This window comes from Tiliqua scincoides, chromosome 1, assembly GCF_035046505.1.
Source record: "Tiliqua scincoides isolate rTilSci1 chromosome 1, rTilSci1.hap2, whole genome shotgun sequence".
NCBI classification, from domain to species: domain Eukaryota; kingdom Metazoa; phylum Chordata; class Lepidosauria; order Squamata; family Scincidae; genus Tiliqua; species Tiliqua scincoides.
In genome coordinates, this window is record NC_089821.1 from 208,867,019 (window position 1) to 208,894,847 (window position 27,829).

The 27,829-nt window shown below is 41.1% G+C and overlaps 1 protein-coding gene and 1 pseudogene across 2 annotated transcripts; both read right to left on the reverse strand.

Annotated features, from left to right (window-relative positions):
* Positions 1-27,497, reverse strand: IFNGR1 (interferon gamma receptor 1). Of its 2 annotated transcripts, none has more exons than XM_066614969.1 (7): positions 27,340-27,497; positions 15,100-15,217; positions 14,754-14,926; positions 12,801-12,973; positions 9,675-9,858; positions 5,559-5,677; positions 1-3,703 (listed from the first exon to the last, which is right to left on the reverse strand). In XM_066614969.1, exons 1-7 carry the CDS (start codon positions 27,401-27,403, stop codon positions 3,248-3,250), a joined length of 1,287 nt encoding a protein of 428 aa, XP_066471066.1. In that variant the 5' UTR covers positions 27,404-27,497; the 3' UTR covers positions 1-3,247. The 2 variants fall into 2 exon arrangements, with proteins under 2 accessions (XP_066471066.1, XP_066471057.1); XM_066614960.1 differs by having other exon boundaries at positions 27,328-27,497.
* Positions 6,922-7,038, reverse strand: LOC136637999 (5S ribosomal RNA; annotated as a pseudogene).
* Positions 27,498-27,829: the final 332 nt, after the last annotated feature.

The following is a 27,829-nucleotide window of genomic DNA, read 5'->3' on the forward strand; positions in this document are numbered from 1 at the left end:
TTTTATTATACAATTACATTTATTTTATTTACACTTGTTTGTAAGAAGAACCAAAATCTGAAAAGCACACTTTCAGGAAGAACATACTTAGTTAGAAATGGGAGAAAAATCTAAATCTATGTGAATAGAGAACTATAAACACACGCAGAATTCTCCTGTTCAGCATAACTCTGCATAAATGCAGAACCAAGCCATTTATGAAGGCTATACAGGCTTGATTAAGGACTTAAATGAAACCAGACAGCCTGCAAAGTATTCAGAGAAAATAACTGGGGGTAAACCTTGCTTGCTTGAAAGGTCACAAATACCTTTGCATAATATGCAGCTCTGGCTTCACCTTACTGTTATCAGCAGAAACAGCTTCAGAGTATGGCCACTGCTACCACACATACACATGCTCAAACATATGCACCCAAACATGCATGTTCTTAAGGTTTTTGGGCCATTGGCTTGTGGCACAGCTCAGAGGAAACTGACATTTGCAAAAGATAAGGAAGTGAGATACATTTCAAACAGTATAAACAAAAGTGAATCCCAGCAGGCACTGCACAGTGGTTCTGTTTATTCTTTAGGAAGAGAAAGACACATGAGGAAGGATGAGACAGGAAGAACAGAAATTAAAAAGATAAAGGGTGGGTTAATTTGTTAGGTGTTGGCATTAACACAGTAATTATTGCGTAGCTGATTAGATGGTAGGTAGTGTGTAACACAACACAGTGGTACTTCTCAAAGATACCAGAGAAAGGTGGAAGGAGAACAAACAATGGATGGGGAGGTCTGGTCAGACTTCTTGTAGGTCTTTTTGTCCCTATCCCTTTTGTCCCTATCCCTGCTAATTGGGTAAGAGGCACTTTTTCAAGTGGGTGCTCCTTTTTTTAGCAGGGGGAGAGTAACTGGCCCACCTCACCCCAGCACTGTCTGTTCTAGTGGCTGTCTGCTGGTATTCATTTGCATCTTTTTAGATTGTGAGCCCTTTTGGGACAGGGAGCCATTTAGTTATTTGATTTTTCTTTATAAACCGCTTTGTGAACTTTTAGTCGAAAAGCGGTATATAAATACTGTTAATAATAATAATAATAATTTTTGTCTCTAAAGTCTCTGGACTCATTCCATACTAATCCTTTGTCCATTAAATGTGCACTAGTTCATCCTGGTTTTCATGGGTATGTCAGTGCCCTTCTTTTGGAGGAGATAAGGGGATTCAGGCTGTAACTCTATGCACATGTCCTTGAAAATGTCCCATTCAACTTCTATCATAAACATGCCTAGGAATGCACTGTAAGAGACTGAAGAAATGGTTGGAGATGCCTTTCTTACAGGAAGGCTTGATTGGGTGTATCCTGTTGCTCAAGAGAACTACAACACTGTCAGAAAAAACTGGAGCTTTAGATATGTAATATAAGTCACAATTAGAATTTGTGACTTCACCATTGCTATAATGTAAGGAGGTATTTTTAAGGTGTTGTGTGTGTGTGTGTGTGTTTTGTATTTATGTTTGTATGTTTTTGTTTTAAATAAAATTAAATTTTTAAAAAAGAGAACTAAGACACTATATCAGCACATGGTTTAATGGCTAGAATTTGTATCTGTGTGGGAAAGAGATGAAGGTGGGAGCCAAGTTCCTAAATGGCTTGTTTTCCTCTGATGGTAAGAAATTCCAAGACTGGGCCAGGTGTGTCCACAAAGCAAATAAGAGAACTGTGAGCAAGGTATGGCAGCTTGGAAAATTTTTATGAGGCTCCTTCAGATGAGAGTGGGGGTGGGGGCTAAATTTGAACCTGGTTTGATGTCTGTTTGTATCACTGTTTGTATCATGAAGAACAAAAGTCTGGCCGGAATTTCATGCCACACTGGCACTTAGCTTGGGCCACAGACATATTTCTAGGTCACAACCGAAATAACAGGGAGGCTATGCAATACGCATGAATGTGTGTTCAGTGTGAAAGAGCAACTTAGTACTTTTTGCTCTCTAAGTGCCATTCTGACATCCATCTAGGATCCAGTCAACAAAATAGCTTATAAAAAATTCCTGTGGGGGAAACAATCCTCTTAAAAGCAGTTGCCAGGGAAAAACTATTCTGGATAGTCTTAGTGAATGCCCACCCGTTTAACATAGCTGACAGGATGGAGCAGAATTAGGAACAAGAGCAAAGCAAGGCAGTGACCAATGGCAACCTGCCTTGGCGTTTACGTTGTAGCACTTGAAGAAAGAAGCAACATATTGCAGAAGCACAAGTTCAATGAACCACTCAGATTCACCCAGATTCTGTTGCTTTAAAACGTTATTTTTAAAGTATAAAAGTGGTGGTTTCAAAAGTATAACTGTTAGTCATAGTGGCTCAATAATAAAATGCACAGTACAAGAATACAAAGATGTCAGCATTAGTTGGAAATTGTACAGCACTGAATTCTTTGAATAGGATTGATGGGAGCTTGGAAAACAAAGTAATAATACACTGAAGACTGCACACATAGATGCATTCACAAACATAGCTTATAGATTGGAATTCTTGCTACCGATTCTCACAATGTCACTATCTTTGTCTCAGACCCTTTCATGTCCGAAATTTAAAAAGTGATAAAAAGAGGGAGGGCAAATACCTCTTTGGACATTCAAAGAGAGGAAAGGATATCTGCTTCAGGAGAGGATCTCAGTTTCAAATCATGTTATAAAATCAATCACCTTGTTGTCTTGGCAACAGAGAGTTTTTACAATAGTATTGGGAAAATGCTGTAAACATTTAGGATAGCTAAAAACAAAGGTTCATCAATATTAACTTCATCCTCTTAACTCCCAAAATCTAAATGAGTATTTGCTGGAGGAATTCTCCCCTCTCCCGATATTTGAGAGCTGCCATGGTCTCTTTTGGATGATACTTCTTTGTCCAAACTGGCATCTTTTGCATTCATGGCCTGCACACCTCCTGACTCCTCCTGGCACTTCTGTCTTAACTGTGAAAGTCCCAAATATTCATCATCGTTTTCGCATACAGTTCTACAATGCTAAATGCTATGTATAGTTCTATCATGTATAGCCATTCTGGCTTTCATGAAACTATCTCAGTCACTTCTTTGGCATCAGAAAATGCTAATCTCAGAGTTCATATCTGAATTGGTTGTTAGGCTTAAAATACTTAGAAGTGCCTCCAGTGAATGCTTGTATATAACCAAAGAACTCTTACAATTTTAAGCAGTGTAATTTTAAAGACAAATGTTACATTTAGGCTTCTGGCTCATCACTAAGCTTCTATACGATGAGTGCTGCTTCTCCATCAGAATTTGAGTCACGCCAATGAGGCTTATCATACCCCGAAATGTTTCTGCATCTTCCTATGTTTGTGGGTTGTCGCACATCTGCTGGGGGAACATCCAGACTTGGAAGCATGTTACATGGCTCTTCTTGGCCACTGACAGATTTTGAATAGTTGTCATTTACTTCAAGGCTGTGTTCACTCTCAGGAATTTCTACAGCAGTGCCATCCTGGATGCTCCTCTCTCCTGCTATACTTGAAGGTCTTTTTGAGTCACCAGTATTGACTTCACCACAATCAGTGAGATCTGTGGTCTGAAGCTCTTCTATGGGATCAGTGTGTTCTATCAAGCTCTCATCTTCATATTTTGGCATCATTGGTTTATAAATTGATACTTTACATTTGCTTTCTGGTTGTATTTCAGATGGTTTTATGCTTCTTACCACAGTAGCCTGAAAACAGGTAAAGCAAAGAAACAATTAGCTGCTAACTATGTCCTTTGACAACTAAAGGTGTTACAGGTGACAATTAAAGGAGATACTGGAAGCTGGACTGGATGTGCCCTGGGCCAGATCCAGCAGGGCTCTTATATTCTTATAAAGGTAACTCACAAAGAATTTCTCATCATATTAAAATCAAGTATATGGAGGTAGGCTGATTATGGATTATGCAAAGTCATTATGTAATAGCTGGTGTCTGAATTTACTAACATTCCACTTCCCTCCCTGCTCAGCTTGCATCCATTCTATTAAATAAGCCTGCACGGCAACAAGACATCTATACCTTTTGTACAGTTCTTAGAAATATTAAACGCAAAATAAGCAGCAGTTTCACTTCTGATCCTTGGAAACCAAAGGCAAATAGCCTTCATGAATGCACAGTGGCCGTTCCTTAATCCGACACAGCACTGCAAGCAAGGTTCCTAAGAGCACACTCCTATGTACAATATATCTACTCAAAAGTAAGTCCCATCGTGTTCAATGGGAATTACTCACAGGAAAGTATGTAAAGGATTGCAGCCAAAGAAACTTCTGCCTATGGGAACCTGATACACACATGGGCATAGATAACTTCTTTGAATGGAAGCTGATGTTAGAGGGAAACAAGGAGACTGGGACAGCGAGTCCATTTGCAACTAAACATCTTCAAAGTCATAGTTTCACTAATGCGTTCTAAACAGAAAAGGAAGTCTATAAAACAGCTGATGTGCCAAAACACCACCAGCAAAATAATCATGTGTAACTGCTGAATTGCATGTGACTAATCAGAGAGCAAGTGGGGCCACACATCCATACAGATGTAGAGGTGGCCTGCCCATGAGGCCAACTGAGGTTGCAGGTGGGCAACAGGTCGGCACTTCACCAGCTGATCTTGCCAGCCACCCTCCTCACTTTACTTTGCATGCCCTTTTTCCCCCTATTTCAAAATGAGGGGGAAGAGGAACTCTGAAGGAGAAGAGAATAGTTGGCTAGAGTGTCTTGATCAGAGAAGTTACTGTAAAGCATGGTTTGCCTGATGTATGACTGCAAGCTCAAAAGCTATTAGCACAAACCAGTTTTTCACAGTCCATTTTTTAAAGTCTCAGAACAATGTGGAAAGAAGCTGAGTCTTACAGTGGAACTTACTTTTAGAGTTTTAGAGCTTGTCTGAGCCTCTGGCGCCTCTCTCTCTCTCTCTCTCCCCCTCCCCCCGTTCTCCTCCGATTTTTCTAGCCTACTGACCATATTTTCCTGGAAGTAAGCCCCACTGGACTCTATGAAGCATTCTTCAATCACACTATAAAACTGTGGAACACACTCACTGCAATTCCAGTTTTGTCCGTTCCATCTCCTCCTTTCTCTCTCCTCTGCGGCATTGTGAAAATAAACCTCCTCCTCTTGCCTGTTCCTGCTTGATTCTTGGCAGGAAAGGACTGTGCTAACATCCATGTAGCTTCTCTATTTGTTTAATGAATTTATATCCCACCTTTCTCCTGGTAAGGGCACTCAAGGCGGCTATGAATCCCCACTACATCTTGCAGATCCTTGCACCCCACAGGCAGCAAATGATCCAATTCTCACAATGGAGTGATTAATGAGCAGTCTTATTTAATGACTTTTGTATGTAAGGTTGCCCCCATTAGATTTTTTTTTTTTTAAAGCAAGCTTTAAAACTCTCATACCCCTAAGTAATTATCTACTTTCAGGTACCTGCCTGTTATCTATGGGTGATGCTGTTTTGGCTATCGACCTATTGACATAATATCTAGAGTTCAGCGCTATAGGAATGGATAGAAAGTAAAAGACTGTTGGCCTGCATAGAACTTACCAGAGACTTTGGAAGTTTAACATTTGGATTTTTTAAACATATGCATACAGCAACGATCGTAAGAATCACTGCAAGCACAGCAGCAGCAAGACTACCACCAATTATGGGCCCTCTTAAATCTACAAAGATAAAAAAGATATTGTTTGATGCATTAAGAGGGCACTGTATGCCTTTAGTATTTGCTAAAGCAAGGATACTTTCAATAAGTTAATAGGCTGTATCTCAGCACTGCACAACCAATTCACAAAGTACTCCAAACCACAATCTGGATACACAGGTATAATGAATGTACACTGTCTGTGAAAACAAAGGCTTTTGTGAAAGAAGCTTAAAATATGTGCCATTTATTTTATTTTTTTAATTATATATTGAGAGAGACAGGCTCTTACGAAGTAGAGAATTCAGAGCAGAAAAGAACACTAATCTAGTGTCATATGCTCACAGCATCCTAAGTGCCTCCTCCCCAAATAATCTCCTATTTAAAATTAAATCCAAACCCCAACTGAGGCAATCATAGCCCAATCCTATGCATGTCTACTCAAATGTAAGTCCTATTTTGATCAGTGGGGCTTACTCCCAGGTAAGTGAGGCTAGGACTGCAGCCTTAAGTGCACATCTAACTGAACCCCAAGTGGAAAGTACTTAGGATTTCCCCTTAAAAACCATGGCTTCAGTATCATTGTCACAGGTAAGACAAAATTTGCAAGAGACCTGGGTCTACGATTTTCTTAAGTTGTTTGGCCCTAACTATCTATACATTAAGAGCAAACTTATACAGCTGACTGCCTATTGGTCTGCATGAGAAACCAAGCCATTCACAGACAACATTGTGGGTTCTATGTATTCTGGATACTTCCTAGGTAATAAAATGGTAAATTAAATGAATTTAGATAAAATAGTAAAGGAATACCCCTTCCCTTCCCCAATAGCCTTACATGGACGGAGCATGCTCGAAAGTCAAGAGCATGCCCATGATATTGATATACCAATTGGAAAAATAGAATAGCAGAACTCCACGGTATCAGCAGGGAGGAAGGAAAGAATCCTATTTAAACAAATTAGGATTCAGGATGCCCAGGAAGGTTGCACATACACATCATGGTAATGTTAAAGTAATGACTAGTTAAAGTAATGACTGATCTCATTCAAGAGGAAGTGTCCAATGACATAAAGAATGCAGATGTCCCATTTTTTCCTGTCTTGGAGGATGGAACAAAAGACAAAAATTGAAGAGAAAATATAGCAATTGCTACTAGTTATGTTAAAGATGGTGAAATTTACGAATCCATGCTATCCATAGAGACAACAACTGCTTTGGATGCTGGTTGTTTGGCAACCTTCAGTCTCGAAAGACTCTGGTATAAGCCTACAGCACCCGGTATTCCCAGGCAGTCTCCCATCCAAGTACTAACCAGGCCTGACCCTGCTTAGCTTCCGAGATCAGATGAGATCGGGCATGTGCAGGGTAACAGTTGCTGCCTAAAAACACAACTTTCCGAAGGTATGGTTTAAATCCTAACAATCTGTTGAGCCAATGTTACGATGGAGCATCAGTTATGAGCGGCAAGAAAGGTGGTGTGCAGGCATTAATTAAAAAAAAAAACTGAAGAAAAATTCCATACGTGCATTGTTTTAACCACAGGCTGCATTTAGTTGTAGTTAAAGCACTTGAAGTTGTGCCAATGGTGAGGGAATTTTTTGGACAGTATGTGGAATTATACAACTTTTTGTCCCGTGGGGTATGTTATATAGTGAGTCCATGCGAATAAAGGAAGGCATAGTGATAACAGCTCAATACGTTTATTCCATCTTCATAACAGAACCTAGCAATGAATCTGAATGAATCTGACACAAAGCAATCACCCCTGGCTTTTATACCCTTTAGCTCCGTCCAGACTTCCCATGATTGGTGCAGTTGAAACATTAAATAGAGGGCTAATCGGATGGTAGGATTTCAATGCCTCACCCGATTGGCCAGCAATAAGTCCGAGCCAATCAGTTACGCAGGATTTCGATCGAAGGACTGTATTCGATTGAATACAAACATATATCAGAAACTCTTGAACTAATATCAATGGGAAAAGATTTGCTGGGGAAGATGTGGTTCTTAGCACTGGTCTCCATCTTATAATGCAGAAGCAAGAGTTTAGATTTTGTCTAGTGGTAATGAAAAATATTTTGGAAATTCTTTTCCAGTAGATAAGGGACTCCAAAGTCATGACATTTCCTTGGAGCAGGCCTATAACTCAATTCAAGCTACAGAAAGTTCACAAGAAGACTTAAACAGTGAGACTTTGAAATCAATTCTGCAGGAAACATCAAAATTGGCTAAAGAGGAAGAAGTAAAAATGCCAAGGAAAAGGAAATTTAATTCCTTAACTTGATGATTATGTGGTGTCTGAAACAACAGGTAACTGAGCATCATGTAGTGACACTCACAGTAAGCATGCTTCTGACTTTTTTGAAATTCTGGATGTAGTGCTAGCCGAAATAAAAAGAAGATTCCACAACAATGAAGAGATTCTTCAGGCAATAACTGCAGCAGAAAATTTAGATGATGAAAATGGTAGGCTTAATTATCTAAAAAATTTCAATATTACCATTCCAAGTAAAGAAGAAATGAAAGTAGTAAAATGTTTCCTTGAGAAGAACAAAATTGAAAAGCAAAATTTCTTCAGTGAAATATACAAAACACCGGAGTGCCTTTGAATATTGTTGCAGTATGTTAGCGGCAGTAAGAACTTTTGCATGTAGCACAGCAGTTTGTGAATCGACCTTCTCAGTGCTTACACGAATTAACAGACCTCAAAGACTATCAATGTCTCACTCAAGAATGGCTAATTTAGTATACCTAGCTTTTGAGCTAAAGAGAACCAAGAATTTAAGTGTGGAAAAGGTTCTGATTCAATTCTCAGAAAGATAGGAGAATTCAGCTCTACTAGGTAGTTTCAAATCTTCTGTACCTTGCTTTTTAAAAGTAATGAGTAATGTAAAAAAAAAAAACTAATGTTTCATGGCGTTGCTTCAATATTTTAAAATATATATTTTACTTCAATATCTTTCTTCTTGCTTTTTGGTAAAGTAAATTTACTTTTGTCATCAGCAAATGAAAGGCTTTCAATACAAGTAAATACTACCTGTATCATAGTGATATGTTTTACTTTTGCAGTGTTGCAAGTCTGTGTATTGCACTAGTGTCCAAAATGAAAGGACAAGTTGCATGTTATTTCTATGCAGACAGATAGATTTTACATTGCATACAGAGAAGCTTTTATTCTATGCAGATCACTGTTAGATTGCTTTAGAGATAATGAATGCATCTTTAAAAAAACAACAACTACCTGAAATATTTCCTCCTAATGAAATTTGGGTTAGTTATGGGTCTTTGATGTTTCTCCATACTTATCCTTCATTTTGCACACCAGTATAGATACCTGACATAATTGCCCCCCCCCCCCCTGAAAAAATGGTTCCCCCCCCACCTCTAGAATCCTGGCTACCGGGCTGCCCGGCACACCAGATGCAATCAGATCCCAGTTGAGTAACAACTGGGACATTTCTTGCCTCTTGTTCTAAAATAACAGGTGGTTGCTAGTTGTGAAATTCACTGCCTGTTTTCCAGCTGGGCAATCTGTTACCAGGGTTTCCTGACTCAAGTATGAGAACATGAGAGGAAAAAGGTTATCATGGCTACTAAATCAGGCAAATCTGCGCTCAGGCTAGTTTCAGTTTGTACAGAGGCTATGGTTTCAGTCCATATAGGCCCAAATAAGGCATTCAGGCTCATATGAAGAGGTGGTTGCTGACTGAACCAAGCTGGAAGATGGTGCTGGAATATGACCTACTAGTTTCCCCAATGTGATCCACTGTTTTGCATCTCAAGAAGCTACCTCCATCATCAAATATTGAACTAAAGTTGGTGTTAACACAGTGGCTAAGAAACAAGGTGTGAACCAGAATTTCCCTCACTTGAATCTTGCTCCTATCATGCCACACTTGTAATATCAACATAACCCTACTCGTCTGATTTCCAGGACTGTTGTAGAGATAACACACGAAAGCACTTTTACCTTGCAGAAAGTGCTACACGAAAAGTACTATTATTTATTTCTTTACCCAATGAATGTTTGACCCAAGGAATTATGCAGCTTTCTTTTGATTCTTCAAAAACTGTCTCTATTTCCTCTTCTGAATTTCCTTGAGCTGAAATACAGTACACGACATCGGGAGTTTGAACTGTAAGACTGATGGTACAGGAACGTTTTCCACATGCCTCCTCCTTTGCCTCAAATGGTTCAGGCTGTAAGAGTCATATTTACAAAGGTCAGTTTTAGTTATTTTTTTAATTGCAAATTGTTTAGTTAAACAGGAGTAAATAGGGAGGACTGCTTAGCTGTTCTGTACTCAGCTTAAACCACATGAGACTAACAAATGGAGAAAGCTCTTTTTACAAGCTCTGAGGCAGAGTCAGATTTTTTTCTATATGCATTTTATTCTCTTTCTGAATTATTCAGATATTCAACAGTATGTTTTTATTGTCATCCTCCCATTATGTATATTGCATATCCTTGATGGTCCTCAGCTTATTTCTCTAGGCTTCTCTTTTCGAATTCTAACCTGCTGCAGTTCCCTCATTCTTCCCCTTTCTGCTTTGTTGCCCCTATTTCATTACAATGATGTTTCTTTTTAACCCCGAGTCTAGTTCATTCTCTTCCTTTTGCACCCCTCACATTTAGTTGCATGCACAGCTTCCTTTGGCTGCTCTCTTTTAAACCAAAACCTTCCTATGCATGCCATAGGAATGAAGCAAGTGCATGCCAGGGAAGGGAAGGTTTGTGTTGAGCAGTGCAGAGGTGGAATGGGGTGGTGGGAAGGTGGCAAACGGGGCAGGGGAGGGGAGATCAGCAGTGCCGGCACATGCTACATCCTATCCCCTTTCCTGAGCCCAATTTGCCGACATGAAGTAATGTGAACTTGTGCCAGTGACTTCAATAGCACAGGCCAGTGTACCCCCATTGAAGCTTACCCTGGAGCAAGGGGACAAATGTCCCCTTACCCTGTTGAGACCTCCAATAGCCAAAATTCAAGCACAGGATGCAGCACACCCCACACCAGTGCCATTGCATGAGAACTTAGGTAGAACTGGGCTGGAAGAACTACTGAAATAAATGAGATTTAAGTTAGTCACAACTAACTGGTCTCATATATTTCAGTGGTGCTTTATCATGGCTAACTTTCTTTGAATATAACTCTAACAAATGTAATGTAGTAACTAATGTGATCCAAACCCCATTTCATCAGACAAGTGAAGTACTTTCCTAAATATCATTATCTAACATCTACTTTATATTACCAGTACTACAATGTGCTATACATGGTGCTATGGTTAAGAACTGTCTGGAAGCTTCACCTAGTCCAGAATACAACTGTTAACTACACATGCTGGTCTGATCATATTCACTGGACTGAAAGAGTTTCACTGGCTCCCGTGAATATCAAGGCACAATTTAAGGACACAATCCTAACCAACTTTCCAGCACCAAGGTAACGGCAATGCAGCTTCGAAGTAAGGGAACAAACATTCCCTTACCTTGAGGAGGCCTCCACAATTGCCATCCAACTGCAAGATGCAGTACAGCCATTTGCACAGCTATGTCAGTGTTGAAAAGTTGGTTAGGATTTGGGCCTAAGATTCCTAAATAGCTTGGGACCTGGTACTTGGGGGAAAAAAAAACAAAACAGCAGTGTTATCCCACATGAAAGCTACCGATGGTTTAAGATTTATGTCAATCCTCACCTGACTTCAAAAGTCAGGTATGTGGAGATTGGGGAGAAGACCTTTTCAGTGGTGGGCACTAAAAAGCTTTTTAAAAAAGCACCAAAGCTTTTAATGTGTAATAGATTTTACCCTATTATACCCACTTGACTTTTGCTGATTGTGTTTTCATACTGAATTGCTTTAGTATGCTTATGTTGAATTATTAAACTGCGTTGGATAGCACAAATATTTAAAATAAGACATACCCCCCAAAAAAAGGAAAAAGAAGTTTTTTCAACAAAGTAATTTTGTTCAACCATCATTATGAATTCTGAATCACATTATCTCCCATACCTAAAAGTTGAGCACATACATAAATCTGTCTCATTAAAACCAATGTAACAGCAGCAACAGACTGGGGGCAAGAGTCAAGTAAAGTGCAATTATTGTTTCAAAGAGATATAGGTGGATGCCATCCAAAAACACAGTAGTCTTAGATAAAAAAAAAAATTCTGGTGTTGGATCTAAAAATTTGTGTACCCTTGTTGTGTATACTTGTTCTGAAGTGTGCAATATTTGCAAAACATTCAGTGCTCATTCATGTAAGGATATTGCATGATCTTTGTGTGGTACACAAAGCAAGGTCCTATTTGGTAAGAAAGTAACAGACAGACCAAATGACCCTTTCAGGCATGAGATATTGACCTTCTCCACTCTATCAGCAGGGAGAAAGACAGGAAACCCTCACCTATGTAATGCAGGCAAATGAGGATTTATTGTCTCCCACTTATACAGTACTTGCTTAACCGCAAAGAAGCAGAGCACCTTTAACTTTGTACGAATGAAACAGTAAGATTAGTAAACATGGCATGTTTGCGCTAACTTGTAAGTCAGGGAAGACTGCGTAAAGACTGGCCCGGCAAGTTTGTGCCAGCCTTTCCAGGCTGACACAGGGGCCTGGGTGAGGCATAGGGAGGGAGGGGAGGAGGCAGGGGGAGGCAGAAAGGAGGTGTTTCAGTGTGGGGAGAGGGTAAGTGGTCCCGTGAGTGGAGATCGGGAGGTGGGGACAGGATTTGGCACTTATGCCAGATCCTAGCCCCGTTCCCAGGCAGCCTGGGCATCTCCGGGCAGCTCGGATTTGTGCCACCAATTGAGGTGGCACAGATCCGAGTAGACCCATTGGGGCTACTGAGGTTCTATCCGGGGTAAGGGGAATTATTTCCCCTTACCTCGGGCAAAGCCACAACCAGCAGGCCTGCCTGTTCCAGCGCAAGTCAGGATTGTGCTACCCAAAGTCCAATCTGCAGACCACTTCTAATGTCCTGTACAACAAAAGGAATTTCCTACAAAATGTGTGAAATACCTCACATTCCAAGTGGAAAGCTAGAGCTGGCACACTATGACTATTCAAAGCCATTTTATTTCCTGCATTGCATCAGAATTAGCTTTTAGTTTAGGAAAATGCATTTTAGTCTTAAACATACCCTTTCCGAGCTTCCATTAGGCCTCATATATACTAGATAGCTGAGGTCGGTGATATTTTGTCTCACGCTAAGTGGGTAATTGTCCTCAAAATACGGAGTGAGAGGATCCTCAATCAAAACATTGATTTCAGCATTCTGAAGAGAAAGGTGAAGCTTTGGTGGTCCTATGCGACCTGAAATAGTTGAATCCTTCTATTAATAGCAAGGCACACAGTGCAACACTCAAATCAAATAAGAAATGTAGATCTAGCCAATGTTTAAATTTTTATAAAGGCAAAACAGTTATTAATACAGAAATTAAAGCAGGTACAGGGACCCCCATATCCACAGATCCCATATCTGTGCTTTTCGTTAATCTGGATCAGGTTCAGGTCTGGATCAGGTTCGGTTTGAGGCCCGCAGAGGCTACGTGCGACTGCATGTGGCAACTGCAAGCCTCAGAATGGCAAAAAAGGCCAAAAAACACTATTTCTGGTTTCCCTTTGGTGTGCAGCCTCTGCAGTCCGCAGAAGACCCTACAGAGGTGAAGGAAGCCCAGCTCTCCTTGCCTCTGGAGGGGGTGCGAAGGTGGACCTGATCCACAGTTAACCTGTACAATCTTTTCTGTAATCAATCTGTGGATAGAAGTGTAACCAAAAGCCCAACTCTACAGACCAGTTTGAACAACCAGAAGCTAGAGTCCTATCCAGAAAAAAGTATTTGGCAGAGCCAGAATATCGGAATCACAATGTGGCAGAATGCTTCCAGTTTCACAATATCCTTTCACTACTGCTGCCCAAGGTTTTCACCCAGTGCTCCGATCAGCATGTAACAGGAACCATGACAGAAATCCCTCAAGGACAATGCTTTGCAATCTGGTGCTTCAGCCCAATGTGGCTACCCAGCACTCTAGAAACAATGCAGGGTCAGAATTGGACAGAGTGATGAGAGCAGCTGGGAAGGGGTTCCTACGGCCAAATGTACTGGGTGAGCAAAGTGCGATGGTTCATGGAATATTCCAAAAATCAGGCAAGGCTCCATCAAAGCCAGCCTCACAGAGTGGAATTGTGGTAGTTGTGCTAACAATTTAAAAGTGTGGTTATCTTTTTGGCCTGTGGTTCTAAGGCCTCGTGCCATGTCCTGCTTCTGAAACCACATTACAGACCTGGAACATGCTCCCTTAGCAGGTACCCAGCACCAAACCTGCATGTCGCCTTGCATGCTTTATATAAAAAGGCTTGTCAGGCAACAACATCTAACCTGGTAAAACCTATAAGGAGAGAGAGGGACTTGCCACTCAACTGTCTGACTTCTCAATATTTCCTATCTCCTCAGTCATAAAAAAACAAGGACTACACTTTGCCGGTGGGGGGTGGACACAAACACCTTCACCCTGATAAAAAAAAACACAACAAAAACAAAAGCCAACCTCCAACTTCTACTTGCTCTCGTGGAGTGAGTACCACTTCACTGTAAATGGAAAAAATATTTATTGGGCATATTTCTACCCTACAGCTGTATCCAGGTGATGCATCTCTTGGGGAAAATATCTTCTATATGACACAGATACAGTAAGGACCCAGCTGCTCCTACCATGGAAGCTTTACTTAGAGAAATGCCTGGCCTAGTTGGAAAACTAGAGTATCTCAAACTGTAGGAAATGTTAAAATGCAACAAATGGCTGACACAATGGCCCATATTCCCAAGTCTTGTCATAGCAAGGCTATGGCTATGAAGTGCATTGGGCTGCTTTGGGCTTGCTAATCACACTTGACTCTTCACATAGAACTGTTGCAACCACAACAGTTATACCCAACTTTGGACATGGATGGGTGCCATAGAAGTGATTAAAATAATGAACACACACCAGAGACATCATACGATGCATAGCTAAAGCAGAAGTACAATATTACTGCACTCTTAAAAATGGCTAATAGTCAAGATCTAAAACGTTATGTTTAGAAAACAACTTACCATGATGGAATAGTTCATATAGTCCAGATCGTGCATATGAAGATCCATGTGACCCAGCAACAGCTTTAACATATGCCCAGAACATTCGAGTACATGTTGAAGGAATCTTGTAAGTAAGATCACAGTAACGTTGCGATATGTTTACACAGGTATCAACCACATATTTGGTGTCGCTTTGGCAAAAGAAAAAAGTTTGCATTAAACATATAGTACTACAGAACATGACAACAATTTTTTTGTGTTCCTATTCATTATAGAGTAGCAACAGATGTCTAATGAGTCAAAAACTCAGGGAAAAAATATTACATGCAAGATTAAACAGTGACATTTGAAGATCAAGTCTTACCCCATGTAGCAATCAATTCTCACTGTAAAGAGAGGCTCCAAGGACGCACTTGTGTAATCCCAGAATAAGGAGGTGTTGAAATTATATGATTGTATGATAACGTTTGTTGGTGGAGGCACTAAAAAGATAAATATGATTCAATGCAACAGAATAATGAAACTTGAGTGTAATCAAGAAGACATCTATATCTATGTCCAAACGTGTGAACCTACTGAGAGGTGCAAGACTGTGCCCTGTCTTTTCTAGTTACCTTCATGTGTGTGGAGATGTAACGTTCTCAAGGAACATCCATTTGCACAAAAGTCCAAAATTAGGGAATCTCTATACATTAAAATTGGGAAGAGGGGCTCTGCCTGTGTAGATGCATCTACAACAGTGGTTCTCACACATTTAGAACTGGGACCCACTTTTTAGAATGAGAATTTGTCAGGAGGACCCACTGGAATTTTTAGCAATCCTAGACTGCAATCCTACTACACTTACTCAGGAGTAAGTCCCCTTTACTATCATTGTTAGAAGAATATACATAGTAGCTTGTTAAAAGTACAGATCTGTAACATTTCCCCAAAAACAGTCACATACCATAGTAGCACCAAGTCTAATATATTAAAAATAAAATACTGAAATGAGCTTGCATCCTGAGTACACTTCTGTACTGCAGCGAGTCATGGACTCTTCGCTCACAACAGGAGAGGAAACTGAATGCTTTCCACATGCGCTGCCTCTGACGCATTCTCGGCATCACCTGGCAGGACAAAGTTCCAAACAACACAGTCCTGGAACGTGCTGGAATCCCTAGCATGTATGCACTGCTGAAACAGAGACGCCTGCGTTGGCTCAGTCATGTCGTGAGAATGGATGATGGCCGGATCCCAAAGGATCTCCTCTATGGAGAACTCGTGCAAGGAAAGCACCCTACAGGTAGACCACAGCTGCGATACAAGGACATCTGCAAGAGGGATCTGAAGGCCTTAGGGATGGACCTCAACAAGTGGGAAACCCTGGCCTCCGAGCGGCCCGCTTGGAGGCAGGCTGTGCAGCATGGCCTTTCCCAGTTTGAAGAGACACTTGGCCAACAGACTGAGGCTAAGAGGCAAAGAAGGAAGGCCCATAGCCAGGGAGACAGACCAGGGACAGACTGCACTTGCTCCCAGTGTGGAAGGGATTGTCACTCCCGAATCAGCCTTTTCAGCCACACTAGACGCTGTTCCAGAACCACCATTCAGAGCGCGATACCATAGTCTTTCGAGACTGAAGGTTGCCAACAAGGACTGAAATGAATGGGGACCCACCTGAAATTGGCTCATGACTCACCTAGTGGGTCCCAACCCACAGTTTGAGAAACACTGATCTACAACATACTTAGAGCTTATGACAAATGCATGGAAGCAGGTCAGGGCCAAAATGGGCTAATGAACAGCTCTGAACCCAACTTGAATTCTGCACTCAACTTAAATTCAACATTTTAGGATACATGTACATAGATTTCAAGACAGCAGATTATGCATCAACTAAGAATGACTATGAACACATCTGGGACATCTTTGCAGGGATGTACAGAACAGGCATCCCATCAGCAGGCAAGTCCTTCACTTAAGTGGCACAGGCTACTTTAGCAGACTTGCAAGCCAGTTGCCTGGAATAGTTGTATGCCCTAGCCAAGGGTTGTCAAAGTCATTTAATATAGTGGGCCGAAAAGCATTCATTGTGCCTCCTGAGGGCTAGAAGTAGTGTCACTAAGTAGGAAGTGGTGTCATTAAGGAGATTGTGACCTGAAATAAGCATTTTTTTCTTATTTAGAAATATTTACTGCAAATGACAGAAGAGAAAATATGCAAATCATGATCATATTTTTAAACTTTGTTTCCCCCCCCCCCCCCAATATATTTTATTCATTCATTACAGATACAGGAAACGAAATAGGCTTAATTTTGGGTAGGGTACGACACAGGTTACACATAAGGGTTGGCCCCAGATTCCAACATACATCATTCAATTAACTCAAAAAAACACAATAATCGTCAATACAAAGGTTCACATATTTATGAATATAAAAAAATTAATTTTTACGAAACACTCAATTTTATCTAACTAGATTTATCTACCCAATCATAAAAAAACTTCCAATATTTTCTTACTCTATCTAAATCTCTCTCTTTCATTCTTTCTGTTAAAACTTCCATTTCTGCTACTTCATAGATTTTATCTATTAAATCTTCCTTAGTTGGTACATCTATAGATTTCCATTTTTGCGCAAACAATATTCTTGCCGCTGTAACAATATTTACAATAAGGTGTTTCTTAAGTTGGTCTTTAATTTCTGATGTCACATTTAGGAGGAATATTTCTGGTTTGAATGGTAATACACAATGCAGTATCTCTTGCAACACTTTATGTATCATCTTCCAATATTTCTTTGCTTTTTTGCATGTCTACCACATATGATAAAAAGTTCCTTCTAGCTCATTACATTTCCAACACTTATTTGATAACCCAGAGTACATTTTTGCTAACTTCTCTGGTGTTAAATACCATCTATAAAACATTTTATATAAGTTCTCTTTAAAAGTCACTGCTTTAGTTATCTTAATATTCGTATTCCAAATTTGATTCAAATCATCCATTGATATATTATATCCAAAAATTTTTGCCCAACGCACCATTGCATCTTTAACTATCTCATCTTCCATTCTCATCTCCAGGAGAAAACTGTACATTTTTCTTATATACTTCCCCTCATCAATCAAAAATATTTTATCAAAACTTATATCTTCTTCATATAGACCTATTTTTTGGTCTTCTCGTAATCTTGTTCTTATTTGCATTTCATTCCAGCTTTATTCCTTTCTCTTCTAACTCAGACTTACTTAAAATCTCTCCTTTATTATTCAGCAAGTCACTGTATGGTTTATTTTGATCTTTTTTAATCCAGTTCGGATTGGTTGCTATTTCGAGAGGTTTTATCCATCTAGGTAATTTAAAATTTTTAAACTTTGGAAGAGCCCAACTATCACATGGGCCACACTTTCAACAGTGACAGCACAGCTGAAAGCAGCTGATGGGGGTGCTGGGAGAGCCCAAGGGCCAGATAAAGAGCTCCTACAGGCTGCATCTGACCTGCATGCCTTATGTTTGACACCCCTGCCTTAACCTATCACTTTCCTCTCCACAAGTTCCCTTCCATTCTGTGCCCTCTTGCTTTTCCAAGCCAGGGCATGGAAGGAGAAGAAAGTGGAATATCACCAGATAAGAGTGGGCAGCATTTGGAATGGCACTTTAGGTTCCAGGTGGTCTTGGGCTGGCCCTGGCCACTACATAACTCCTAATCCTAAACAGTGCAAGCTGGCTGACCACCGGTGCGCACTGTCACAATGTGTCGTAAAGCACATTTGTGAGTCCTCAGTGCCAGCCCAGCGCTGGAACTAGCCCAGTGACAGCTGGCGCTGGGCTAGAGCCAGTGGAAAGCCGGTGCTCTGCCACTTGGCAGTCACCTGAACTGCTGGATGGCAGAGAGGTAGGTAGAAGCATGGGGGGAGGCGGGAGGAGGAATGCTGGGGGAGGGAGTGAGGAGGGCAGGACTGAGCTCCGTGTTGGGCCCCATGGCCCAACATGGAGCTCTCCGATTCTGCGGCAGCTCCAGAGTAGAATTGAGTAGTCCCATTGCGGGGCAACTTCCTTTACTTGAGGGAGGGGGATGAATGTCTCCTTCTCCCAAGGAGGTGGTGGTGGCGGCTGCTGCCTGGGGAATGTTGGATGCAGTGGCAGCTGTTTTCACTGCTATGGCAGCCCTGCACTCTGAGCAGCTTAGGATTGGGCTGCCCGGCCACTACTTTTTCCAATACAGTCCACTACAACAGTATTTTGTATACTGATCATTATTAGTGGTCAACTCAACAATCATAGCTAAAATGTCTTACAAGAACCAGTCATTAATAGGGGTAACAGGTAGAATTACCCTTGCCGACTTCATCTACCACTCTCTCTCAGCATCCACCACTGCTGCTGTGGCAGATGGGTGTTGGGTACCCTCTGCCAACTCACCACTTCTCCCAATTTGCAGCCTGATGCAAAGTTCTCAATGTGCATCACAAATGGGCCACCCTGTATTCAGGGCTGCAAGCTACTCTTTATTTTCTCTAACCTTATTCCACTAGCTCTTAAGGAAGACAGTCCAGTGTGGGGCATGGGTCCCCATTAATCCCTGTTAACATTATTTCTTTGACTGCCTGATTAAGCTTTTGCCTTAAGCTTGAGGGAAGAAGAAGAAGGGGCAGATTTTCCCCCTCTGGGAAGAGGAAAGAGGAGGGAGGCTTTCTCTGCTCCTTTGTTTGCTTGTGTGAGAAGAAACTTTGGAGGAGACCTGCCGAGTTTGTTGTGGAAATATGAGAGCATAACTCTAACTTTACAAATCTAAAACTCATTGGATTACAAATTAATCATTTTGGAATATAAACTCTGTTTTGGAACGCTCAGTTTCGTTTTTCTTTGGAGATCCTGGAGTGCCTGTGGAGAGGGCTGGAGATCTGCATTTCTTTGTTTTGCAAATGTGGTTTATTGTTTTGAATTCATCTCACTATCTCTTGGAAGGGAATGTGGTTGGTACGGCAACAAATGTAAGCAAAAGAATCAAAACAACAGAATAAGAAGAATAGAACAGCGGGGACATCTAGTGGAGTTAAAAAGACATTGCAAGGACAAGAACAGGACTTGACAAGTGAAGTAAGGAAGACGATACGCTAAGGACATCTAGTGGCGTTAAAAATATTGCAAGGCAAAGGTTTATTTGACTTAAAATTTCCTTGTGTTGGTTTTTATGGGTGAACAGTTGATTTCTCGATGATGTGATGTGATATAAGGGTAACTGATAGTGATATATGTGATAACAGATATTTGAGTTTTACAGGAAAGAAGACATAAGAAGGAAGAAAAAGGATGATAGGAAAAGGAGCAAAAGTTAGGGGCTCTCCCGCCCTGGAGTCAAGCTTGGGAAAACTAACACAAGAGGAACCGAAAGGGAAATATTGGAAGCAGACAATACAAGATAATATAGAAAAATTAGTGGCAATGGGACAGCAGCACACAAATCAATTTCTGCAGGTTCAAGCTAGTCTGGATGTTTTAACTACACAACTAAATGATCTCAGTGTGCAGCTGAAAGCTGTTAAAGGCTGAGCAGATGAGAATACACAAAAGATTAGAAAATCAGAAGAAAAGACAACAAAAGATCAATCTAGAATACTGGAGATAGAACAGAACCAATATGATGGAGAGGCAACTTTAATGGAAATTCAGATGGAGAGTGCAGCTCGAGTGGTGAGAATACAAAATGTACCAGAAAAGAAAGGGGAAGATACACAATGTCTGACTGGTGATTTAATATCAGAGTGGATCGACACGCCAACAGAGGAGATACTCATGGATCTGGATTCAGCAAGAAGAGAACATGAACTACCAAGAGAAATCCAGGTGAAATTCATTAGAACTTTTTACAGAGAGAAAATATTGAAGATCTCACAGGAAAAGGAATGGATGGTGGAGGGTAGCAAAGTGAAAATTCTGAGACATGTCCCACGGAGAGTGAGAAAGAAGAGAAAAGAATATGAAGAGCTAGCAAAATTCTTAAGAGGAAAGCAAATATCATATAGATGGCTTCTCCCGGAAGGTATGTTTTTTCAATTCCAGTCACAGAGATATAATATAAATTCAACAATGAAAGCAGAAAAGTTTTTGAGTACAGTGATGAAAGATGAGATGAGAAATGAAGAAACTGAGGAAGAGGAACTGTGAAGAAAAGAACTAGAAATTGTAGAAATGGAGCTGGAAGAAAAGAAATCAGATGATTCAGAGATAACTGAGGAATCAGAAAAGGAAGAAACTAGAGGGGCAAGGAGTCATTCACCAATAGCAACAAGAAGAAGACAAACAGAGGTGAATAGTAAAAAGAAACATGATGGTTAAGGGAGGATGGAGTATTTACTCTGTCAACATAAATGGCTTAAATTCATCTCAAAAACGAAAGAAAGTCTTCCTTCAATTGTAAAAGTTAAATATGGATAGATCATAATATTACATTAGAACAATGGGAATAGATTTGGAATTATAACATAAAATTTACTAGAGTGACAAATTTTAAAGAAAATATATATCAAATGTTTTATAGATGGTACATGACACCAGTAAAACTGGTAAAAATGAATCAAAAAATTGTTGGAAGTGTAAATGTGTAGAACGAACGTTTTATCATATGCGGTGGACATGTTAAAAAAATGCAAGTATACTGGAAAATGGTAAGAAATCCAATACAAGAGATCGTTGGATTTACGATATCATGGAAACCAGGGTCAATTTTGCTTAATATTACCTTAGATATTATAGATAAAGAAAATGACGTGTATTTAGTTACTATGATATTAACTGCTGCAAGGATTTTATATGTTAGATACTGGAAAGATATTAAAATTCCAATGAAAGATGAATTAATAGAGAAAATAATGAATGTGGTGGGAATGGATAGGCTTACAGAGATTTTGGATCAATAGCGCAAACCAACACAGATAGAGCAATGGAGACCATTTTATGCTTGGTTGAAAATGAAGTTGTAGATGTATAAGATAGGGCATTTAGATGAATATATTGTATACATGATATATTATACAGGATATGATATGATAGATAAATGATATTAAGAGGCTAAACAAGAAGAGGAACAAGATTAGAAGATATGTATTGATTGATTAGATATGTTGATATATGATTGCTTGCACCCTCCAACGGTGTGTTTGTGTTTGTTTTTTTGTGTTGTGTACTGAGTTTGTGTTTATTTATATTTGTTGTTTGTTTTTATTTTGGAAAATAATAAAAAAAATTTTTTTTTAAAAACAAACTATTTCTTATGGGGGGGAAGAATTCCCCTTTATAAGTAGTTTTGCTATAAGGCAAAGCCTTCTGATCCCTAACTTCTCCTCAGGCAAATAGTTGCTGGGAGGAAGGGGATCAGATTGGAACTGTACCTGGAGAAAAAAACATTAACCTTCAATTTAATGGTCCCCCATCCAGGTTGGATCTCCACAAGATCCTATTTAGGAAAGAAAAGTTAAGGACATCTGATTTAATGATGAGTTTCATGTAATATGTAGTAGGCAACCTTCAGTCTCAAAAGACTATGGTATCGCACTCTGAATGGTGGTTCTGGAACAGCATCTAGTGTGGCTGAAAAGGCCGATTCGGGAGTGAATATAAGATGTAATATGTAGTTTGGTCCTAAAATAATGCATTTCACATTAATAACAGAGAGAGGAAGCAAACTGAGTAATCATTTCCTTTTCTGATGAATGGCGAGATTGGTACATCTAGCTGCGTATGAGAAACTCTTTGCCCAAGAGAAGCTGAGAACAGATGCAAGACAATCATTTGAAATGTCAGCAGCTTCTTGGACAACTCTGAGTAAAAACACAACTTATGAATGCTCATATTTTGTACCTTTGAGTGATTTGTGTATATATTTGAAGCTCTTTTGTTACCTTATGGCTAAAAGAGACTATGAATAATAGAAATAAACAAATAGTCTGGGATTTCTTCTGAAGTCAAAAGAGTTTACTCCAACAGGCAAGTCTCATGGGCTTCCTCTCATAATCCACCTCATGTGTGCCATGGTGTAGGCTTCCTCATGAGGAAGCTGCTTGAACCATCCACTAAAGAAGCTATACTATATCTCCAAAACTAGACGTGATAGGGCAAAACGGATGCCATTTTTGGAATCGGCATCCCAAATATACCCAGGAATTGGTGTAACGTTTAAGGAAGCAAAATGTGTGTGGGCCTGTGGAATCGGCGAGGTTTCTCTAGGGAAGGCCAATGCTCTGAAGCCCAAGCACCTAATGAAGACATGAAAAGGAGAAATTTCTTCCCGCTGCACCTGTGGACAAGTGCCTGTTGTAGTTCACAGCTCAGCTGTCTCTTGAAGAGCACCTCAACCCTATTTAACCAATTTTTGCCCAGCCCACAGGTGTATACATTTGGTCCCTGTTGTGTATATGCAACATTGGGCAGAAATGGCTTAAGACAAAGACACCTCTCTTGCTTTTACCTTTTCTAGGCCCTGAATGTTTTTCTTATTAATTATGACAATAATGCCAAAATTGACAATAACAGTAATAAATAATGATGCCTTAAGAGCTTGTGGGGGAGATTAAAGAAGAGCACAGAGCCATGGTGGTAAAGGATGTAAGCCCATATTATTCTTAGGCTAGTTCTTCAAAAAGTTGAGGATTTAAATGCTGGAAATATATAACAGTGGGGGGGGGGAGGACACTTATAACAGGGATCCTCTGTATCTGATTATTTTAAGCTGAGTGCCTTCCAGGAATGTGAAAAGTTAAAATCAAACATAAGAAAAAGACTACTGACTATGTTGACCATGTATTTTCCAAACTTGATATAACTTGTGCATTGCTAGACATTCCCAGCACTTAGCAAATCACGGTTCCTTAGGGCCAAATTATATGCTATTTGTAGTGCGTGCCCTGTTCCTGCATGTTTTTCTCTTTTTTCAAATAGCACCTGTGGTGGACCCAATCTAAATGATACTGCACCATAGGGAAACTCCCCATGAAATTATTACCAAGCCCCCCTCCATGACTGCTATTTGCCAAAGGATGACTATGGTCCTTCCAAATTCATACTAAGAAGGCCTCTGTGGACATGCAGGATAGCATTTTAAAGAGACCACTGCAAAATTGAACTCTACCAAAAGAAATCCACTAAAGGTTGTTTTGTCACCTTTAAATCTGGGACAGTAATTTCATATTGATGGTAAGGGACTTGTAATGACCAAGTTCAAAAATCTCCATTTTCACAAACTACAATCTAGAACAGGGGTGCTCAATAGGTGGATCGCGATCTACCGGTAGATCGCGAGGCAAAATGAGTAGATCGCGGAGCCCTGTCTCTCCAAACTGTTAATATGTCAGTTTTGTCTAGTGACTAGACAAAACTGACATATTTAGCTGACACTAAACTGAAACTGACACTTTAGCTGCTCTTCAGGCATGCAGCAACAAAACTGATGAAACTGACTAGACTCCAGCAGGGGCTCCATACATTAAAGGGGGTGTCTGTCAGACACTTCCTTCCCCCCTGGTAGATCTCTGGGCCTTGCTGGGTTTCAAAGTAGCTCTCGAGCCAAAAAAGTGTGAGCACCCCTGATCTAGAATATCAGTTCTTAAACTAAACTTTTAAGAACAAACTCTATTTTTGCTGAGCAAAGTTCATTTAATGAATAGTGGGGGAAAAAAGCAGCACCCTGGGGTACAAAGTTTCATCATAGCCCATAGAAATTTAATTTGTTTCATATTTGTGGTCACATTGCATGTTTCCTCATTTATTTCTATTTACTGCCTATTCACATTTAGAAGAACTTGTAGCCTAGAGTACTTATAAAGTTTGAAATACTCCAAAAATCACTGTATTCTATGACTGAAGATGAAAAAACTATGATTAGTTTCTTCAGTCTGAGCCTTCAACATCTTCCCCAAATAGGGGAGGGGTTGGCCAGGTGAATTTTTGGGTGACTTGGTTCTCAGCCAGAACCCTACCTGTCTGACTCTGTGGGTGGATGGATGAGTCTTGAATACATCCAGTGAGTCATGATATATGAGTCATGAATACTGTACAGAGCTGTGCATTGCAAAAGAGGAAAGGTGGCAAGAAATTTGTGTTTCAGGGAAGTTTGTCCATCATTCAGGTCTTGTAATTGAGAAACCCTAGGCTTACTCAGAATGTGGTTCAAAAATCACCTAATCAACAAAAACAAAAAGGCCAGGAACTAACAGACCTCTTATGGTTACATCATCATAAACCACTTTGACAGCAATCCTTCACACAGCAGTCAAGTTGCTTAACTCTCGCCAACTTCCTTGTGTGAATAAGCAGTAACAAGGCAATCCTAAGTTATAGTCCAAAGTATGCCCCACTAATTTTAATGACATTGTGGTGAAATTCTCTTGTTTTCCTTTATTATTTGCCTATATTTCCCTATGTCTGAACGTTCTCACTCCCACCCACTCCCCACCCCAGAGGCCATTGTTCTGGGATGCTTCCCTGAGACTCTGAATTCAGCACCATTGCAGAAAAGCTGCACAACAAAGGTGACGTGTCACATTGTGAATTTGCTATCTATCTCATCCAGGTCCGCCTAAGACAACAGACCCTAGCCAGCCCCCCTACTGACATTGGCACATGACAATTGGGCATCCCAACACATCTAACCAGATCAAGGGGCAGGTAAGTGTGGTGCCCCAGTGGTCATAACCTATCAAATTAGATGGACCCATGACATCATCAACTCTAGGTTTTTTAAGCTAACACACAAGGATTCTTAGGTGCATTGCACTGACTTGTCCATCATTATAAGCAGCTGCACTCTGCAAAAGGCACACCCACTTGCCTGTGTGAGTGAAAGGACCACACTCCTGGGACAGTGTGAATCATTAGAAAAGGAACAGTATTCAGTTCACTGCTTCACGCAATTCATTTTATTTCCATCTCACATGCCTGATCTTGTCTGATCCTGGAAGCTAAGCAGGGTCAGGCCTGGTTGGTACTTGGATGGGAGACCGCCTGGGAATACTGGGTGCTGTAGGCTTATACCATAGTCTTTCGAGACTGAAGGTTGCCAACCAACCATCTCGCATTTCAATCTCTTTGCCAACACTTCAACAGCCCCCTTTATCCTTAGTGCCTTGTTTTTTATTCCTTATCTCTACTTATTGTTTTAGCCTTTTAATAAACTTCTTGCATTTTTACAGTTCTACCTGCTTAGTATATGTTCACTTGGGAGGAAGTGATTTCGCCACACTTCTCAGATGGTCATGTCCTGCTACAGTTTACCTACTGATAGCAAACATTCCCCAAACTTTGCCTAAAGATAGCAAACATTCCCCAAACCGTAAAGCAAGATAACATTCCCCAAACTACAAAGTTTTACAAGAAATCAAGAAGAAAGCTGGCAGATGTAATTCAAAAACATCTTCGGGGCTGGATGCCACTCCTGGGACCTGAGATCACTAGCTCCTCACTTGGAGATGGCTCATTGGGGAGAAAAATTACTTTATCTCATATTCAGAAGTACTGTTTATGGTTATTTCTCTGGCATGTTTTGGAACTGAGTTTTGGCATTCAATCAGGTTCTGGGGCTAGCCCTGGTAAATGCCAGATCCTGCTAAACCCTAGAACTGAGTTGAGACACAACTGGAAGAGGTGAGTGAGTGCCCGATTGTGGGGCACGCCAAAGTAATCTGACATTGCTAAACCACTCTCCATGCTGTAAGCAGCCTGGTGAAGAGGTGGACAGACACTACCCAGTCTTTCAGTGTATGCCAACACTGAGGTGTTGACTATGCCAGCATTACAATGGCAACTATAGAACAAAGGGGCGATGACTCTTTCACATTAATTCAGAGGATATGTTGCACGTGGCGATGCACACAGCATGAAAAATCAAAAGGGGAAGTTAGGAATAGAGAAGAGAGATGAAGGGGGCAGCAAAACAACTTTCTGCAGATCACAGCCTAGACATGAACAAAGAAAGCAAAAGGTGAGCCAATTTAATCTGGGCACAGAGGAAAGTCAGATCAGCTCATCTAAGGATGTTTAAGGACTCCAGTGAAAAACAAAGGCAGGAAATGGAGCTGTGCCAATCGTCTCTGGGTTGTTAAGTTTAGAAGACACACACACCCCTGTCCACTCCCACCACCCCATTCCCAAGAGACACCACACTTGGCCTCTATCGGACTTGGCTAGATAGATTGCGTCTCACCATACAGAGATCATGCACCAAAACAAGAGCTCAAGAGAGACAACGCAGAGAAAACAGGGAAATGGGGAAACCCCCAGGTCTGAATCCCAGAAGTCCAGGAAACTGGCTGCTAAGGACACAAGAAGAGGATCAGGCCAAAGGCCCACCTAGTCCAGCTTCCTGCATCTCACACTGCCCAATCCTAGGCATGTCTACTCAGAAGTAAGCCCCATTATACTCAGTGGGGCTGACTCCCAGGCAAGTGTGGATAGGAGTGACCCACCAGATGCCTCACCCAACCCCACCTCCCCGGCAGTGGACCCAGCAAGGGCCCCCCCAGCTCCTCCACCCGCAGAAATCACGGCCCTCCCACGCAGTGTGGCTTTCCCGGGAAGCCTCCTCCCTGCGCCCGCAGCTCCCTTCCGCGGCCCTACCTTCCCACGCACCGGGCTGGCCGCAGCAGACCCAGGAGAAGAGCGCGAGGCCGACCAAGGCGCGCACCAGCCCCATCGCACTGGCCCCTCTGCTCTCGGGGGGGAAGCAGCCCAGCCTCGCTCGCTTCCGCCGCTGTAGGCCGGGGAGAAGCAGTGCCCTCCCAAGGCAGCTCCACCCGACGTCGGCTGCGAAGAGGCGGGGTGGCGGCGGGGCTTTCCAGCCGGATATTCCCTTATGGTTGCAGCCGTGCCTCTTCTGGGTACAGCTCTGCAGAACGCCTGGCTCGCCCTTCTCCCAGTCTCCTAAAGGATGCCAGGAGTTGGAAAAGCAGCCACTGAAATGGGCATGCCTTTTTTATTTTTTGAGCCAGAGTAGGCTATTTTTCATGCCAGTGGTGTAACAGCACAATCCTAGGCAGGTTTACTCAGAAGTAAGTCTCGTGGAGTTCAATAGGGCTTACACCCAGGTAAGTATGTATAGGATTGCAGCCTTACAGCCCAA

Excerpts from the sequence above, each read along its gene's own strand:
- IFNGR1 (XM_066614960.1), bottom strand. The coding sequence starts at position 27,403 with ATGGGGCTGGTGCGCGCCTTGGTCGGCCTCGCGCTCTTCTCCTGGGTC. Across the intron at positions 14,927-15,099 it reads AGAATTGATTGCTACATGGG|CGACACCAAATATGTGGTTG; the intron begins GTAAGACTTGAT and ends CTTTTGCCAAAG. Across the intron at positions 9,859-12,800 it reads CTAATGGAAGCTCGGAAAGG|CCTGAACCATTTGAGGCAAA; the intron begins GTATGTTTAAGA and ends TGACTCTTACAG.